This window comes from Theobroma cacao, chromosome 3 (assembly GCF_000208745.1).
Source record: "Theobroma cacao cultivar B97-61/B2 chromosome 3, Criollo_cocoa_genome_V2, whole genome shotgun sequence".
In the NCBI taxonomy this organism is placed as follows: Eukaryota; Viridiplantae; Streptophyta; class Magnoliopsida; order Malvales; family Malvaceae; genus Theobroma; species Theobroma cacao.
Genome location: NC_030852.1, coordinates 22,420,754 through 22,439,194, shown reverse-complemented (window position 1 = coordinate 22,439,194; position 18,441 = coordinate 22,420,754). Strand labels below are relative to the sequence as shown.

The 18,441-nt window shown below is 32.0% G+C and overlaps 3 protein-coding genes across 3 annotated transcripts; all 3 read left to right on the top strand.

Moving 5' to 3' along the window:
• LOC18604762 (uncharacterized protein At5g01610) lies at positions 3,649-5,108 on the top strand. Its single transcript, XM_007037388.2, has 3 exons — positions 3,649-3,907; positions 4,215-4,269; positions 4,574-5,108. Exons 1-3 carry the CDS (start codon positions 3,821-3,823, stop codon positions 4,951-4,953), a joined length of 522 nt encoding a protein of 173 aa, XP_007037450.2. The 5' UTR covers positions 3,649-3,820; the 3' UTR covers positions 4,954-5,108.
• LOC18604761 (eukaryotic translation initiation factor 5A) lies at positions 6,379-8,789 on the top strand. Its single transcript, XM_007037386.2, has 5 exons — positions 6,379-6,688; positions 7,302-7,424; positions 7,543-7,599; positions 7,679-7,753; positions 8,452-8,789. The coding sequence occupies exons 1-5, from the start codon at positions 6,566-6,568 to the stop codon at positions 8,551-8,553; spliced, it is 480 nt and encodes a 159-aa protein (XP_007037448.1). The 5' UTR covers positions 6,379-6,565; the 3' UTR covers positions 8,554-8,789.
• LOC18604760 lies at positions 9,504-14,014 on the top strand. The gene is made up of 3 exons (XM_018116799.1): positions 9,504-9,851; positions 10,347-10,466; positions 13,471-14,014. The coding sequence occupies exons 1-3, from the start codon at positions 9,608-9,610 to the stop codon at positions 13,626-13,628; spliced, it is 522 nt and encodes a 173-aa protein (XP_017972288.1). The 5' UTR covers positions 9,504-9,607; the 3' UTR covers positions 13,629-14,014.

Sequence of the window (18,441 nt, the reverse complement as noted above, 5' to 3'; positions counted from 1 at the left end):
TATGAAAAGTATTTTTTATATAATATAAAATTTATAATTAATAATAAATCATATAAAAATGAAAACAGATAATGTTGTAATTATTTTTATAGATGAGGACATTTTTGAAACAAAAAGAAAAATTCTCTTAAAAAAAAAAGCGTGTTTTTTTTTAAAAAAAAAAGAAAGCTCTTCTCTAGAGCTTTTTTTAAAGCTCTCTTTTTTTAAATTTTATTCTTTAAAAAAAAGTTACTCATTTTTTTAAGAGCTTCTCCAAATTTTTGTTTGACCTGACTTTTGCTTTTAAGAGGTGGATAAGCTAAAAAAAAAGACCAAACAAGCACTAAAGCCATTTCAAATAAATTAAATTATTTATCACAATTATTTAAATTAAACAAGCACTAACTAATTATAGTTAGTTAAGAGGATGAGAGAAGTGACGGTTGAAACTTTTTCAAGAAAAGTACGTACATCTTTTTTCTTCTAATCTCTTCTCTTTTTATTAAAACTCTTACTTCAAAGGTTTAATCAATATCAAATACATTTGAATCAATCTTGACCATCTATTTAGAGTTATGGAAGCATCAAACATGCTCCATAATTATCAAAATTAAAATTAAAGAATAAATAATTTAATTTTTTAATTATTATTTAGAGTTCTTGATAAAATAAAACTCTTTGTTGAATAATAATTCTAATTTTATTATTATCCATTTTAATGTAAAAAGAATTAATAATAAATAAAAAAGTGATAGTCAAACATGAAGTCTCCTTTTATCAACATAAATGTCTAGATTTATTTTGCAAGAATCCTTTTAGTATTATCTTAATTTAAGACAACTCTTATCTTTAATTAAGACAAAAATATTTTATCTTGTCTAAATTGAAACAAATATGTTTTCTTGTCTAGATTAAGGCAAAAAATATTTTTCTTGCCTTAAATTAAGACAAACATATTTTCTTGTCTAAATTAATACCAAACATGATTTCTTGTCTAAATTAAGACATAACATGTTCTTATCTAAATTAAGACAAACATGTTAAAGTTGTCTTTTTTGTATACAATTTAATTAATCAAATTAAACATGCATTCCAATTTAAATAAGTTGAATTTTACGAAGCTAAATAGGGAATCTATTTGGACATAGATATTTTAAGCTCCAATAAATTTAAAATTATTCATAATCTCATTAAAAATAATTCAAGCTTATCAACCATGAAATCACTCCATTATAGATTAATAATTGCACTCTTGGATTAACTATAATTACAAGAAATAATTCAATATCTGATATTAATTATTAATTTTTCAATTGTAAACCTTATATCGTGAATCCTCATAACCATCCAATGACAAAAAATGAATTTACTATTTTACCCTTTATATCAAGTTTGTCCCTTAGTCTAGAATTTCATCCAATTAGTGATTCAGTATACTCTAAATCTAATCTTTTGAGTATCCAGATGTGATGAGTAGCTAATGCATCAATCCACTGGGCTCAGATTAATTACCAATTTTTTTGAAATCACTAGAATTGATGTTAATGCTCTGAACTGCATTATTTGTATATATGTTCTCAGATATTCATCTCGATTATAATCCCAACATGCGAAGTCTCAATCAATGCTTTATGATGATCATGCTCATGATATATCAAAGATTATAAAGAGATTAAACACGAGTCCACTATCCATCAAGATTTTGATTCTACTATAAGCAACTGTATAAGTGTGAGATCATAATTTAAGTAATGATTAAACTTAAATTTGATTCTCACATGATTTTCAGTTTATGTTGTAATGTCATTACTCAAAGTCAACTATTTCGATAATTTGAGACTCATAATTCCCTTGAAATGAATCACATTCTTTTCGTTGAAAGTAACATAGACATTACAGCCTTAACACAATAAAGTGATCAACTTTATTATATGGTTGTGAATAATTTTTAAATTCAATTAAAATACATGTATCTTATGATGACTCTTCATACAAATGTATTTTAATATCTCAATAAAATCAAAGTTCCTTAATAATTAGATAATGAATGCTTACTTAAAATACACTCTTCATCTTATTATCAAAATGTACTTTCATTACAAATAAATTAAATGAATTAAATATGAAAATATACTTACTTTTCAGAGCACCATATTCTCAAAATTCCTAACATTTTCTAGTTGTTACAGGTAATGTGTTTCCCTCGTTTGTCTTGCTGTGATCTTTCGAAAGGTATGGACGGACGATTGTGATATTGCTGGAATGAAATGTTTTCTTTCTCTCCAGTTAGGTTGCAGGGCTTTTTTTAATCTTTCTATCCTCTGTGCTTGGGAAATAGGCTGTGTCTCTTCCTTTTTATGTCTTTTGGCTCTATATTAAGTCTTTCAGAGTTGCATGTTCATGGTGAGCTGTCCTAGTCTACCTTGTCTTACAAAATAATTAATCCTCATTATTGCTTTAATTGAGATTGAAGCATGAAACTACCTTTCGACCTACCACTATATATTTTTAATTATCAAAAATTGCTACCTCAACTCCTCCTTTTCATCCCTTGTTCTTATTTTATTACAAGTTTATACTCCCTATTTGTTCCATTTTGTTCATCTCCATTTAACTTTTTTGAGCAAACGAATTTAATTTTGATCATTGCTGTTTAAAATATCATATAAAAATAAATTTTTTTAAAAATATATTTAGAAATGTTTGAAATTTAAAATTTTTAAAAATTATTTTATGATTTTGTTAAAAATAATGACAAAAATTGAATTCATTTGACTAAAACAAAGGAAATAGTATTTTTGATGTACAAGGGAAAACAAATTTAGGACAACCTGCTTATGCCATAACCCTTCTTCTATTATCCACAAATAAAAGTACTAGTACAGAAAGTAACAAGTGAGTAAACTATTTCATAATTGTTACAATTGACAAAAAAAACCATTTAAGATTTAGATAAATTTTATTGTAATTAATAAGTTAATTACTTGAATTATAATTAATTTTTTATTTGATATATAAAATCTAAAAATTCATGATTAGGTATTTGAATTTTACTTCTATCTAACAATTGACACATAAAATTAACAATTTTGTCCAATTGAGTGATATATCCAAAACATCTAATGACATTGCAACACATGACATGTTAATAAGAACTATAATTGTTTTTTTTTTTTTTTAAAGTTAAAAGAAGAATTTCATTAAACGACTGGAAATCTTCCCCTTTACAAGAGCCATGGCTAGCAACCAAGCCAAAACAAAAGGAATATTGGTCGGTATGCCATTCAATAATTGTATTTATTTTATATGTCTCATGTTGTAACTACTACGGTTTTTTATTATGAAATGAAATTTTTGTTTCTTAAAAAACATAAAAAAAAAAAAGACATTTGTGAAAACATAAATATGGCATGTTTTTATTGAATTTTTTATACGGTGTCGATTTGATTAAGGATATTATCTAATGTATGCTTGCAAATTAAAGGATGAAAAAAAATTCAAGTATCTAAATATAAATTTTAATCAAGGGTGCGGTTCAAATGATGCAACAACAGTAATAATCCTTGGTTTGTAACCTTTCAAAATAAAAAAAAATATATATCCTTGTTTTGTATTTTCCATTTTATTTTGTGGGCGCCATTTTTTATTCTCTTTCAGTTTGTCATTTTTTGGGAGCTGTAAAGCTATTGGCACACTTGGGGAGAGAGGTTTAGCGTGTGGTGAGCTGGTGTCAGGAGGAAGCCATTTTCTTTCCTACCTCCCCCTGCCTCATCCATTCCCTCTGTGGGGAGCATAAACAGAGTGACTATTCCTAGATCCCAAGTAAAGAGAAGAAAAGAAAATGCAGAAAGCATTGACAAAAGCTGGTAGCTTCTGGATTTCCAAGAAAGCCAAGGCAGAACTCTCTAATATCACTGAAGACCTCTCTGTGCGTATGGTTATAAACTCTTCTTGTTAGATGGTTCAACTTTCTCTTGCACTAGAATTTGATAATGCATAAAGTTCCAGTACTTCTCATCTCTTTTCTCAAATATTTCATGGTAAAGCTGAATGTGAGAATCAAGATCTGGTTAGCTTTATTTTCTTGAATAAGAAGAAGATTCGTGTATATTAGGATTTCCATTTTTGGCTTTTTTCTTTCTTTCATATGTATTGCCTTAGGCTTTCTTCTCTACCATTATGCTTGCACACCTGATGAATTTGCTGTTTACGGAAAGTGTGATTCATGATTTCAGTCTCTGTCTAACACGGTTGAAGAGAAGGCCAAATGGATATTCAACAAGCTGAAAGGTAAGAGTACTTTTGTCTGTTACATAAATACCTAGTGTAGTGATCCATTCTGATCATTGGGTATTCATTCTAGATCAACACAGAACAATGTGATTCACTGCCATAGACGACACACCGTGCTTCTAGTTAATTGACTCCTTTCCTTGGGAAAAGCCTAACGGGGAGGGTCTTGCTAACATGTGTTTGTTGTCATGATGCCTTTGGTCTGTAATTCACAGATCATAATCCTCCATTTATTCGCAACATATATAGTTTGACAATGCCTATATCATAAGATTTTTACCGTAACCATCTGTTGTTACAGGTAAACCGGTGAAGGCCTTGCCAGATCTCCTCCGGGAGCACAACCTTCCACCCGGTCTATTCCCACGAAACATAACATGTTACGAATTTGATGAATCAAAATCCAAGCTGATTGTGTACTTCCCTTCTCCATGCGAAGTGAGGTTCAAGGATGCATCGGTTGTTAGGTACGCAACTCGTGTGAAAGCAACATTGTCAAGGGGAAAGCTGAGTGGAATCGAAGGGATGAAAACAAAGGTCCTTGTATGGGTTAAAGTCACCAGTGTGAATGTTGAGAGCTCCAAGTCTGACAAAGTTTGGTTCATGGCTGGTGTCAAGAAATCAAGGGCTAAAGATGCCTATCAAATGCCTGGTGATGCTGTTAAAGTAGAAGAATTTTGAGCTTCTCACATGTTAAGCTTTAGTGTTAAACATGATGTTAATCCACCAAGATATGTACATCTCTATTAGTCTATTATGGGAGTGATTAAGTTTCTTGAGCTTTAGGCACTCCCCAAACTCACTCACTTACATACAGTTTTACTATTCACAACTCACATTTCTTTTCAAATTTACTTTTCAATATCCTTTAAAACATATACTGAAAACCACTTAATTTTAAGGGTATAAACGACTAATAAAACTGCCTTTAGGAGTACAAAATGTCTGAAACTATTTTCCATAACCAAATACTTGTTTTATTTGGTAAGAAACAAGTATTTTATGCTTTTCACAAAAAAAAAAATATTTTTTAAAAAATAAAGTTATCTATTTACTGACATGACAAATGATGAAACCTTGGTGAAACATATTTCCGAATAAAAGCATCGTTAAAATAGATATGTTGATGAAATTTAAAGGATCAATGGATAGGGTAATTGTTAATTTTGAAATACCTAATCCAAACCTGATTAAAGAAGGGACTTGAACTCTACAACTACTCGGCTATATTTGAAATTTTCTTCTCAAACTCGAACCCTAATACCTTATTAATTGATATGACAAATGATAGAACTTTAGTGAAATATGTTTTTGAATGAAGATACCATTAAAATGAATGTGTCATTAAGATTGTCAACCGATAAGGTACTTGTTGATTTTGAAGTACCCTAATTGAAACTCGATTAATAAGTAAGGAACTCAAATCCTACAACTACCTGGCTATTTTTTAATATCTTACATGTACTTGAAGTATAATTCCCTACCCACTACCTGTTAACAACCCTAGTCCATTTAAATACTCAATTATGCAAAAAAATTTATTAACATCTTCATGGTAACTAATTACCCCAACTCATATAAGAAAATAATTATATTTCACAATTCATATTCATATAATTCATTAATAATTAAAATTATAAAAATAAACAAACATTAAAATTAAATTTTAAACAATTAATTATTTTAAAAATATCTCAAGTAACTCTTTAAATAATCAAAAATAAATAAATAAATAAAATATTTATAGTAAATATTAATAATCAAATTTAAGTATAGAGATTCAAAAAATGATACCTATATTCTACTGAATCTGAAATATATATTAAAATTGGTATCTGAATCTGTCTAAAATTCGAATATAAAACATATGTATCTTGTATAATTGAGTAGGATAGCTGCAAAGAATATCTATTGCCATCATTGAGATTGTTTGACTGACAATTAAGCTTTTGATACTCTCCACTAAAGCAATAATAGTCTAGCCCAAGCCCAATGAAAAGGTGTCGCGTTCGAAGAACGCAGCATATTCCTAAAAATCTATCCAAAATTCCTCCCCATCATCATCCATCACAGCTAAAAATCAACGGCGATAAAGCACTAAGGACCCCACCTTCACTCTCCCATAAGGATAAACACGAATAAAACTGAAAACCCTAATGCACAAAATAAACATATAAAACCCCCGCACGCGCCCTGCCCTTTATTTCCCCACCTTCTCCGCCCCCATTCTGCCAACTGCTAAGCGTCCACACCCCAATAAAGGAGAAACAAAAGAGTTATTTGAAACCCGCAAATGTCGGACGAGGAGCACCATTTTGAATCCAAGGCCGACGCCGGCGCCTCCAAAACCTACCCTCAACAGGCCGGGACCATCCGCAAGAACGGCTACATCGTCATCAAAAACCGCCCCTGCAAGGTCCCATCTCGTTGTTTCCTCTTTGAATCCTGGAATTTAGTTATTTATTTTTTGGATCTGTCTGTTATTATCCTGACAATGAACTCGGAATTATCTGTCTGATTTAGGTTTTTCAGTGTTTATGATTTCTAAGTTGAGATTGTAATGGTTAAGATCTCTTAATTTTTTTCAGTACTTTCGATCATAGGATAATTGAATTTTTTTTTTATTTTGCTGCTTGCTTCTTTTATTTATTTATTTATTTTTAATAGTTTCCGGAGGTGCAAGGTAATGTTTCGTTTCTAGGATTAAAAAGCAAACGATATTTTTGAAAAATTAAAAATAATTAAGAATAAAATATGATTCTTGCTTTTTTATTCTATGATCTTTAGCTTTATAGTAACCTTAATGAAGCAAATCCAAATTGGAAAAAGTAATAAAAACGATCAACTAATTAAAGTTTGTAGTATTAAAAAATCAATAATTTTTTAATGAATCTTCTCATGGTTAGCAAGCTGATGATATTTACTGGCATGTGATAAATTGTTGTTTGATGGGTTGACTGATGATTTGCACCCTATGGTTGCTATTTAGATTGTGTGTCAAATGATTGCTGTTGTATGTTGTGAGACAGGTTGTAGAAGTTTCCACTTCCAAGACTGGGAAGCACGGTCATGCTAAGTGTCACTTTGTTGGAATTGACATCTTCACTGCCAAGAAGCTTGAAGATATTGTTCCCTCTTCCCACAACTGTGATGTACGAAAAAACTTCCTTAAATTAGTAAATCGTTTATTGTTTCTCTGATTCTCATTTTTAAACCTTCATGTAATTGTACTAGTTTTTAATGAATGTTTTCTTTTCTCTGTTTTAACAGGTTCCACATGTCAATCGTACTGACTACCAGTTGATTGACATTTCTGAGGATGGATTTGTAAGTTCATTTGCTCCTTTTTTGCTTTTTTCTTTCTCTTTTTTGTGTTTTTCTCTTCTTAACTAGTTAAATATTTCAGGTGAGTTTGCTGACTGAAAGCGGAGGCACTAAGGATGATCTGAGGCTCCCAACTGATGAGAACTTGTTGACCCAGGTCAATTAACTACTATTTTTTTTCTGAAAGGCATCAATTAACTATTTTTACATGTTTTTTATTTGGCCCTTTTGCTTATAGTAGCTTTTTGTTGTTATTAAATTTACTGATTTGAATTCTAGAGAAACAACAAATCCAGTCTTGTGCACCATTGGTTGGTACATGTATTATATCGTATCCCTTTGGCTACCATGCACTTAGTCCAGTGGCAGCTCAGATTTCGCCCCCCCCCCCCCCCCTCCTTTTTTTTTTTTCATTTTCTGCTACATAAAGAAGAAAGGGAGATGAAAGAATTTGTGTGAAAGAACGAATGAAAGAAATATAGTTTTAGCAAAAAAGAAGGTTTATGTTTAGTCGTTCAAAACTACATGTTTTGATTTCCTGGCCTTTTGACGGGGGCATCCTGATTGAATGCCATTTTCCTATTATGGGTAAAGACAGTCCTTTTGTTGGACATGTTTAAACTTTAATCCAGCTTAAAGTGGTCTGTTTTTATTACAGTGCTATCTAAATTTGCATTTCTCGTTTTACAAGGTGCTTATAAATGTGCATAAATCTCCTACCTCATGTAAATCTATCAAACCATGAAATTATGGTTGAACTTGTGTTGCATCAAGATGATAGTTGTATTTCACATTCATGTCTGTATGCCAAATGTTGGGAGCCGTTGCTAATACAATCTTTTTTTGGGATTGCAGATCAAGGATGGTTTTGCAGAGGGGAAAGACCTGGTTGTGTCTGTCATGTCTGCGATGGGGGAGGAGCAGATCTGTGCTCTCAAGGACATTGGTCCAAAGTAGTTTAAGATTGATTTGCAAATCTGTTATTCCAATATTAATTTAAAGATTTTGTTGTAAGAGCTTTTATAGCTTGCCTCTCCATGACTTGGGTAGGTATAGATGCTGTTTGGATGGGCTCTATGTTTGGTTTGGATACGAAAACACCATTACGAGTTTCATGTTGTGCTATGGTTTATTGTTATTCCCTTCAAGTCCCCTTTTATTGGAAAAATCAGACTGATGCGGTTTTCATTTCATTGGATGTTCTTCCTTATAACAGTATATTTTATAACCTCGGGGTTTTGATATCATTCTGGGAACAGTTCACCAAGTAGGTTCCAGCACTATATTCTTCCCCTTTGCGGCCTTTACTCGGTGAAAGGATACAAGTTTAAATAGCGAAATCATACTATACGACAGCTTACGACTCCAGAATTTGGTGGCCTTGGTCTGCATCTCCTGGTTTCATGCCTTTTACAGTAATCTAACCAACTAAAATCGTTAATATAATATATATTCCTTTAATATGGCTTTTTTAAAAGCAATGTTGAACATTGTTGAAAACTATTGTACGTGTCAAAGTAATGGACCGAAGCTAGTTTGGTTTAGGTTATTTCGATTTTCTCTATATTATTGATTCGAATTATTTTTAAATAATTTAATTAGTTTTTTATTCGATTAATATGTAAATTTTAAAAATAATTTAATTAGTTATTTTTAATTGAGAGAAAGAGATTCAAAATTTATACATACATCAAACAATGAGTTAAAATGTGATGGAATTTTTTCACAAATCAACATTTTTAAAAGAGAAAAAATTAATTCGGTTCTACAAAACTCAATGAGTTGTACGTAATTTACTCAAAAAATTTGTTAAGTAACAGCGCCATTTTTTACCTAAAGAAAAAAAATTAAAAATAGAAACAATTTTTCATTTTTTTTTAAAAGGGCCAAGAGTAAACTCAAGGGTGCCCTGAGCTGACACGTAATGAAAAAAGCATGTGTTTTTCTGAATCTTCATGTCATCTTAATGGACAGATCGGCAGAGAACTGAAACTCATAAACGCAAAAAAGGATGAGTTCTTCGTCTTCGTCTTCTTCCCCTCGTCGTTCTCGTATTAGCAATGGAGAAGATGAGAGGCCAAGATTCTTCGACTCGAAGGCGAAGAGCAAGTGCTGGGCCAACGCAGAAACAGTGCCTGGTCGTCATCCTGAGAGATGGCGCAAAGACGCTGCTGGCAACATCGTCTGCAAGCGTTTCTGCAACTGCAAAGGCTGCCTCTGCTTCGAGTACGACCACATCGTCCCCTTCTCCAGAGGTCTCTTTTTCTTTCTCTTTCTGTCTCTCTCTCTTAAAGAAACCCGTTTGTTAAATTTTTCACTTTTCTTTATGGCTTTTGATGGGCAATTGGAGTGTTCCTTTCCATTTTAGCTGATTTAGTTGGATGTTGAAATGCGTTTTGTGGGGGTAGTATTCCTGTGAGCGCTGTTGACTGATTGTGGGATTTTGATTTTATTTGATGCTTTGCTTGATAATGGAGAAATGGTGGGGAAATGAACACATTTGGAAATTTCATACCTCCTGTTGCCTGAGAAATCGGAAATAAGTATTCAAGTGAGACCAATTGTATAATGTAGCTAAGTTGAGTAGAAATTTTCATTCTTGACAGCCAATAGTGTATTTGACAAATTTTAAAAAATTTGGCCCCTTTTAATTTTGTTTGCTTTCAAAATTTTTGTTGAAGGCAAACTGTTATATCTTTCAACTTCAGGTGTAGATTTTGAGTTGTTTACTTGTGGTTGTGTGTTAATAGGTGGTGAGTCCACGGCAGAAAATTGTCAAATTCTTCAAACTAGGGTGAATAGGCTTAAATCAAACAAAGAGGTGGATACAACCAGGTTGCAAGGTTACTCTTGCGCTGTCCAGTTTACTGGTAAGATTGCCTTAATTCTTATCTTTTCAGTTTAATCTGAAGAGTGTGCTATCTGAATGCTTGCATATCTTTGTTTCTTTTTGTAACTGTTCTCTACATTGTTAGTATGCCAAGAGTCTCAAGAATAGATTCTGTTGAAGTTGCCAGCTTTTGATCAGTTTTGTAAGGCATAAATTTCCTGGTAATCTGTCACTCATCTTAGAGGGATCAGTGGGACTTTAAACACAAAGTCTATTTTCTTAAGATGGCCTCAACACAATCTTAGAGAAAGTAAATTAAGTTTGCTGGCAAAGCAAGACCTTGGTTTGGGATGCCTACTAGAAAGATCATCCTTGGTCCTATTATTATCAGTGTGGTATTATTATAATTAAATTAGTATGTTTGTGTTTTGGAGTTTGAGGACTTCAGGGAGAATTGCTTAATAGCCTGTTTCTGTTCCTTAAAGGCATTGTTGTTAAAGAAGAAAACCACCTTCTCTTTGTGTGTGTGTGGAAAGGGGGGGTGGTAATGTTAGAAAATGTGCTAACAATTTTCTACAATGTTTGGATTAGGTCCCTGTTCAACTTGTTGAACTCATTGTAATTTTTGCCATCATGATCTTCACCTAAGTCGAGGAAAAGAGCCACTCTTTCTTGTCGCCACTGGCCCACTTTCAAAATTCAAGCATTCAAACTTCACATTCCTACAACGTTACAATATTTTTTGTGAGAAATTTCCAAGGTAGATAAAAACAAAAGCTCTTGGTAGTTGGTACACTCAATGTTCCTTTTTTTTTTTCTCAAATAAACACAGCGTAGAATCAAAACTACTAGGAGCGAACTAGTTTGATACATTTCAACCAGAAAAAGGAGTTCAAAAATGCTAAAATCCAAAGAGACAAACTTGAAATCTAACTGAAATCAAGCATTATAAGATTGCTGCATGGGTGGCTGTGTGGCTGGGTGTTGACAATTGGCCAATTGGTATTTAATTAGATAAGAAAGAAATACAAAATTAGGGAATGCTATGCAGAGAGCAATGGGAACAACCAGAACCGGTAGAACAATTATATCACACGAACAACAGTAAAAGTAACTCGGAACAAATGTTAAGGTTCACATGTTAGCTTCACCTTTGGGATGTTCTAGAGAGTTTGGCTTGGTGGCTCAGAATCTGGAGATTGTTAGGAGGGTTTAACCTTTTCCTGAAATATATGTGTTTTTCCCTTTTCCCTTTTACATTTTTCCTTTTACTCAAGAACAAATCTCATTACAATATTAATGACCATTTGCTAGAAAAGCCCACTACTCTAAATGGCCACATAATGGGGTTTCAGCAACTATTACCTATTATCTACATTAAAGCTTTTTCAATAACTGTTACTCATTAGGTATATTAAAGTTTGTTATTGAGTAACTATTTTTTCTTCTCTAAATATGGAGCTTGGACAATTCAATCAAGAATAAGATTTCTTCGACAAAAACAAATAGACTTTTACACACTCTCTAAATATTTTCTCTCAAATTCTCTTCTACTTACCCCTTCTCCACTCTATTCTTAGCCTTTCTATGTTGCTTACCTATTTTCTACATTTTTTCTGCCCTATTCTCAGTCTTACTCTACCACTTTCCTATTCTCGACACCTTCTCTGCCTTATTCTGCCACTCACCTATTCTCTCTCACTTTCCACAGCACATGGTGCTTCAGGCATCACTGGAATCTTTCTCTCCGCTGCCTCTAGCACAACCTGTTTACTTATTTGCAGCACTACCTTTCTCTCCCTACCACAAAAACCCCCACTCTACAAGAGCGAAAAGAGAAAGTGTGGCCTTGGAGTAGGTATGTGACAGCTTGGGTTCTAATTTTTGGGTGACAAAAGTGGGATTTAGAACTTCAGGCTATAAAGCACATGGTTTTTAGAGGATTAAAATCCATATAGTAAAAAATAATAACAAACCTTGTTAAGCAGTTTGAATGGTTTAGTCTAATTTTTTATTGCTTCAAGGCTGATATTCTCGTCCAAGTTGGTGATATTCCTGGTTGAACTGGCCAGTTTGGTTTGTTCCTGAAAACATTGGTTTCCAAGGAGCAAATGCAGGTAGGAAGCAGTGACAACAAGAGTTTCTTATGGAAACATTAATGTCTGAGAATAGTCTTTATTTTTAAAATTCTGGGGGAAATTTTTTGTTTCTGATTGGTTAAGTAACGGGGTTTACCAAACATGCACTTGTCACTATCCTCGCTCACTGACTTACTTGTGATGAAGGATAAACTTCTGGCACTGCTTCATCATTGGTGCCATTCTACTCTTGATGGATTTCAAATGCGTTGTTTGGCCATCACTGATCATAGGATTTCTGCTGAATTAGCACAACCATTGTTCCTGAGCATAGATGATGTTTTCTGTGTGGATGATTGCTTCTCCATTCTGTAGGACAGGAACTCTGGTTCACTTTAGCAAGTTGAGAGCCTCTCATATGACGATCTTAATTCATGTAGACAACCTAAGTAGAAATTTACTTCAAAAAAAAAATTGAGAGTTAAAACTTTTGTTCCATGAATTTTGTTCTAGGTAAAGTCAAGCAGTATCCTATTTAAATGCATTTACTTGTTTTAAAATTACTTTAATTAACAAGTGTGCATAAGCATCTTGGTACTGAGAAGCATATTTCAAAGCAAACCAATAATTTGCAGTTTTTGTGGTTGCAGTAAATAGTAATTTAGAGGTTTATTTTACAAGGTTAGGCTATAATTTTGATCTGGCCATTTTGATCCATGCCCAACTGTGACTTGCTTGTTCACCATTCTGGTTCGCCTCAACTTCTAAGCTTTTAATTATCCCCTATTTTTCCTTCCTTAAGCATAAAATAGGCAGTTCTTGCCTTGCCCTCCAGACAATAGTTTCTTCGAATAACTATTTTGTTCCATTGTGGTATCATATCTCTTTGTGTGTGTGTGTGTATAATTTATCATTTCAAGTTTGAAGTATTTACCTAAATTCAAATGTTGTTTTTACATCTTGTAGATAAGGAGCTTGACATTATCGAAATGGCCGTTTATGGGGATGTAAGTCGGCCTGGTAATCAGTGTCGCTGCAGAACTCTTGCTGAAATGCTTGGAAAATACAAGTCAAAAGATGACTTGGCTGCCTGCAAACTGCCATATGATAAAGAATCTTTATAGCAAACAAAGGCTACATATTGATGCAAGACTCTTGACAAGATTTTCAAACAACATGTATCTGATTCTGCATATCTGATGTTGTGCAGAGTGCTTGAGAACATGTTCATTCTGATAGGAACGTAAACTGAAATTGAACCTCCCCCAAGCTTTTTGGGGCCACAAATTGAACACTTGAATCAGATCTGTGATTGTAGTTTTGGATTTGATGAGATGTCGTTTTCATCCCCATTTCGCGTGGAGTGTTGCTTTGTCAAAGGTGGGTTGAATTCTGCCTCAATCCTTCATACTTGTAAAGCGCAATGGGATTCCATCGGTGTGGGGATGGGATGGCTCTCCTTTGTCTCCACTTTGGAAGAGGAAAGGGAATGATTGAGCTCATTGAACTACGTCTCGGATGCAATATTACTCCAATTTAAATAAAGTATAATTTTATTTTAAAAAATAATAAATATAATTCGAACTATTTAGTTACTAATATTTAATAATATTAAATTATTTTCAAAATTTTATTTTCTTTTTTTATAATTTTATAGACCTTTGACAATTATCCTTATGAATGAAAAAGAGAATATTTTTGCTTCAAGTTTTACAATTATACGCGGTAAATAAAAGTTTTTCTATTTTTCTATTTTTTTTTTGAACTCTTTAGGAAATAATAAAATAAATAATTAGATTAGATGATAATAATTGTGAAAATAAAAAGTAATTTATAAATTAAAAAAATAATTGACCATAATTTAAAAAAAAATGATCGATGACATCTTCTTTAAATATTTTACTTTATTTCACTTTAGATAGATATTAGATAATTATAAAAGATATATGACTTAAAATGTAGTAGGGAGAATATTGATTAAAAAATCTTTTCCCATGTCACCTAAAAAAGCTATCATTGTATATCATTTAAATTTCCTATAATAAACCTTAACTTTTAAAATAGCCAAAAAGGAGAAGTAAATATTAATTATATTCAAAATCTTGACTAGTTTTTTTATTATTTATTTTTTAATAAAATTCTAATATTTGAGAAATGAATCCTAATTTTTGGAATTATTGTTGATATTTTAAATTGTAAGTCAAAACCATAATTATGGTGAAATTAACAATAACTAATAATAATTAGTGCATTAAAAATGAAAATTAAAACTCGATCAATAAATAATAACTTTTTAGGAGCAAATTATTAATTTCTTATATAAAATAATTCTAAACTAATAAATAACTTTTAATTCACTCGTTTTCTTCCTTGTTATATGATTTTATGATTTTCTAAAATTTTTTATGATGTGAAAAATAAAAATTGAACATATACTGCATATTAATGAAACTGTGATTTCAAATCACTTAAAAATTGATTGATGAAATTTAATTTGACCTATATAATATTTATTTCAATTTGATTTTAAAATTTTTAACAATTTAAATTCAAAATAATTCGAATTCAAATAATTTAAATATCAAATTTGAATGATTTAAATTCAAAATGATTTGAATTTAAAATTATTTAAAAAAATTTTAATTTTAAAATAACCTAACGCGAATTAATTCGAGATTCGACCTAACTTGCTCAATTACCGCCTTTACTTGCTATACAAGTTGTAGGGACAAGGTATGATACAACAATGATCTGGCAGCCTTGAACATGTGAAGATGGCAATGACTTGGGCAATCACATCCTCTGAATTCTTTGTTCTCCATTTCGAGGGCTTAGGCTGCTGCTTCTTCTTCTTCTTCTTTGGTTAGATCTTGAAAAGGACTTGCACTGTCCTTAGGGAATGCATTGAAACCTCAATTAGCAAGACAGTTGGTTTAAAGCCTCAAGATGCTGAATGTCACACCTAGCTCCCATTGAAAGTTGGAAAAATTCTTTGAACCCTTTTCCTTGTTTCCAGAAGAGGTCTCAAAAGTCATACCTAGCTCCTAATACATGACAGGAACCAATTTGACATAGGATTAGTAAGAAAAGTTGACCCATGCTTCATACTACATTTGATATTGACTGACAATCAAAACTTGTTTATCGGATGCTGTCTCATTAAGAAAATATATATATATAGACTGTGTGTGAGTGGATGGAAAAGGTAGACTCCCCACTTCACCCACCTACACCACCTAAAGTCTTAGCATGTGGGGGGTGGCCTCATACTCTTCCCTCATCCTCTGCATTTTGATTAATAAAAGAAAATGAGAGAGAGAGGGTTTACTTCCTAAGTTCATATCATTTTCTCTAAATCCCCATTTTGAGGGTTGAAGAAATCATAAGGAATGATTAGTAATAATAACACCCAAGCTGGCAAACAAAATAGAACCCCTTGAAAAAGTTTCAGGTCTTATTGTTTTCAAGCATAATAATGTATTGACAAAATCATAGTGGACTAAGATGACATGAGTGAAGAATCGTCCCTTAAATTTAGGGGTTTTTTTTTTTTCCCTTTTATTCTTTTTAGAAGGTCTATTGGTTAGGTTTTCTATCAGTCAAATTCATTTCCTAATATTTGGTAATACCCTGAGTATTATTATTAAGTTTGAAATACATAATTGAAGATAATTATCCTTTCTTATTTTATAGATTATAAATTTGAACTTATATAACACCTTCAAAAGGGGAGTATAAGTATTATGTATCTGGTAATGATGTTGTATATACCTTGTGTGGCTAGGACGAGCTCCAAGTGTATAGCTCCTTCCCATCTGTGTTAATGAATGCAATATAAATGCAATCACCCAACTAAAGGGTTATAAGATAAAGATGAAGCACAAGGGAAAATGTTGGCAAATTAAAGGAAATTATGTGGATGTTTTAGAGTGTGAAGAGTGAGGGTTGTTGTGCAATGATTTGGATTATGACACCACTAGACCTACCTTTGACTTAGCCCACTCATCACTCTCTTCTCTTCACTTTCCCTTCGCTTGATTCAATACCTAATCCCATATCAAACTTTGGTATTGCTAAGCTGAATTTGTCCCAATTGCGACAAAACGCATAGTAACAGTACTGTTGTTCAATCATTTGGCCCTAGAGACAAAGTACTAATTAAACACAAGCCAACCACCTTCATTACCTTCTTTAAACTCAAACCCTGGTTTTGTCTCTCGCATTTATAGCATCTACTTTAACTGTATATATAAATATATAGCTAATTTGTCCATGGTTGCATATCCTAGCACACGCATTATTCAGAATGTAAATCCACGTCTGTGTTTCGGCCTAAGATGGAATGATCCATGCATTCTCTCCATTGTTATTTTTCAAATAAAAAAAATAGAAATATAAAAATAACATGATAATCACATAGTATTGATGCAAAGACCATGTCAAGATGTTGCATGCCTATGAGAAAAAACATTGTTTGAAGGTCTTCCCATCCATCAACAGGATCAGGATCACAAAAGAAGATGGGAAAAAGAATAACAGTGAACGGTATGTATAATTATTCTTTCCTAAAAGGGTTTCTTTTGTGTTATGAAAAATATATATATATATATATTTTGTGCATGAGTGCATTTGAGTGCTTTTCTGTACCATGGGAGGCAGCAATCATGTCTTAATATGGGAGTAGAAGAAGGGGTGACACAGCTCACATGCAAATTGATAAAAGAAAAAAAAAAAGTTTTGTAGTATTACAATTTACAGCAAATATTCTTTTCACTGTTCCACACTGATCTTAAAATATTTGTATTCACATAAACCTGCAAATGGATGATCAGTTTGATTTATTAAACCTGCATGCAAAAAGGGATGCCATTGCCCATTTGCTTTTTGTTATTTCCAAATCCCTTTCCTCTCACATATTGTTGGGTAGAGGACCACAACCTAATATTTCTTTTTCATTTGATGAACCCCAAAGGACATAATTTCTTCCCTCTTTCTTTTGTTTCTTTGTTTGTTTTGAGGGAGGCCAGTTTGATGATGACAAAACATTGCTATGTTTCTTCATATACAGACTCAAACCCTTGTTTTGGGATGCAAATCCCCACAAAACTTTGGACACTCCTCTTTATAGTTGATGACATCTTTCAACATCACAAAGAAACCCTAAATAATTATACTATTGCACAAGAGAAAGAAGCAATGTCCTTATATGAAAGTAGTACTATATCTTAAAATTTTCCTAAGTTTAAGTTATTTTGAGATTTACTATACATCTATAATATGGGTGCTTCCTAACTTTTTTGAATCATCGTTTAACACTTTATAGACCTTTAACCTTTTCTTTTTCTTTTTTTCTTTTTTGCACTTTCTTTACATCCATACATCTAATCTTTGAAACTTTCTAATTTTTCAGAAAATTATTAATTTATATATATATATATATTGAGTGAATTTTTTAAACTTTACAAGTAAGTTTAAATATATACTACATGTTTGTCCTAGCATAAATAAAAAAATTAAAATTATATCTTGCAAAAATAAAAAAAAAGAATTATAAAAAGCGTAATAATATTTTATTTGTAACAATCGAATTATTTCACTACTCAAATCATATGAAAATAATAAATAATAATAAATTGATAAATTTTTGTTTCTAAATATATAGCCAAGCAATGAGACACATATTTCTCTTATGGGGGAGAAACTTACAACAGAATGGGAGGATCAAATCCTTCACAATTAGGTTGTTCATAGTAGTATATATGTAAGAAAGTGTGCTATAGAATATGTATGATGTAGTGTACTTTTATCATCCATAAGATGTTTTGCAGCTTTATGTGGACAAGCAGCTATAAGGGAACAATTACATAGTGCTTCGTGTATATGCTCTTTCGGCTAGACAATTGCCAATAAATCAAGCAGTGCTTTATGTAAGCTTTT

Excerpts from the sequence above, each read along its gene's own strand:
- LOC18604760 (XM_018116799.1), top strand. The coding sequence starts at position 9,608 with ATGAGTTCTTCGTCTTCGTCTTCTTCCCCTCGTCGTTCTCGTATTAGC. Across the intron at positions 9,852-10,346 it reads CATCGTCCCCTTCTCCAGAG|GTGGTGAGTCCACGGCAGAA; the intron begins GTCTCTTTTTCT and ends GTGTGTTAATAG. Across the intron at positions 10,467-13,470 it reads TTGCGCTGTCCAGTTTACTG|ATAAGGAGCTTGACATTATC; the intron begins GTAAGATTGCCT and ends TACATCTTGTAG.
- LOC18604762 (XM_007037388.2), top strand. The coding sequence starts at position 3,821 with ATGCAGAAAGCATTGACAAAAGCTGGTAGCTTCTGGATTTCCAAGAAA. Across the intron at positions 3,908-4,214 it reads ATATCACTGAAGACCTCTCT|TCTCTGTCTAACACGGTTGA; the intron begins GTGCGTATGGTT and ends TCATGATTTCAG. Across the intron at positions 4,270-4,573 it reads GATATTCAACAAGCTGAAAG|GTAAACCGGTGAAGGCCTTG; the intron begins GTAAGAGTACTT and ends CTGTTGTTACAG.
- LOC18604761 (XM_007037386.2), top strand. The coding sequence starts at position 6,566 with ATGTCGGACGAGGAGCACCATTTTGAATCCAAGGCCGACGCCGGCGCC. Across the intron at positions 7,425-7,542 it reads CCTCTTCCCACAACTGTGAT|GTTCCACATGTCAATCGTAC; the intron begins GTACGAAAAAAC and ends CTGTTTTAACAG. Across the intron at positions 7,600-7,678 it reads ACATTTCTGAGGATGGATTT|GTGAGTTTGCTGACTGAAAG; the intron begins GTAAGTTCATTT and ends TAAATATTTCAG.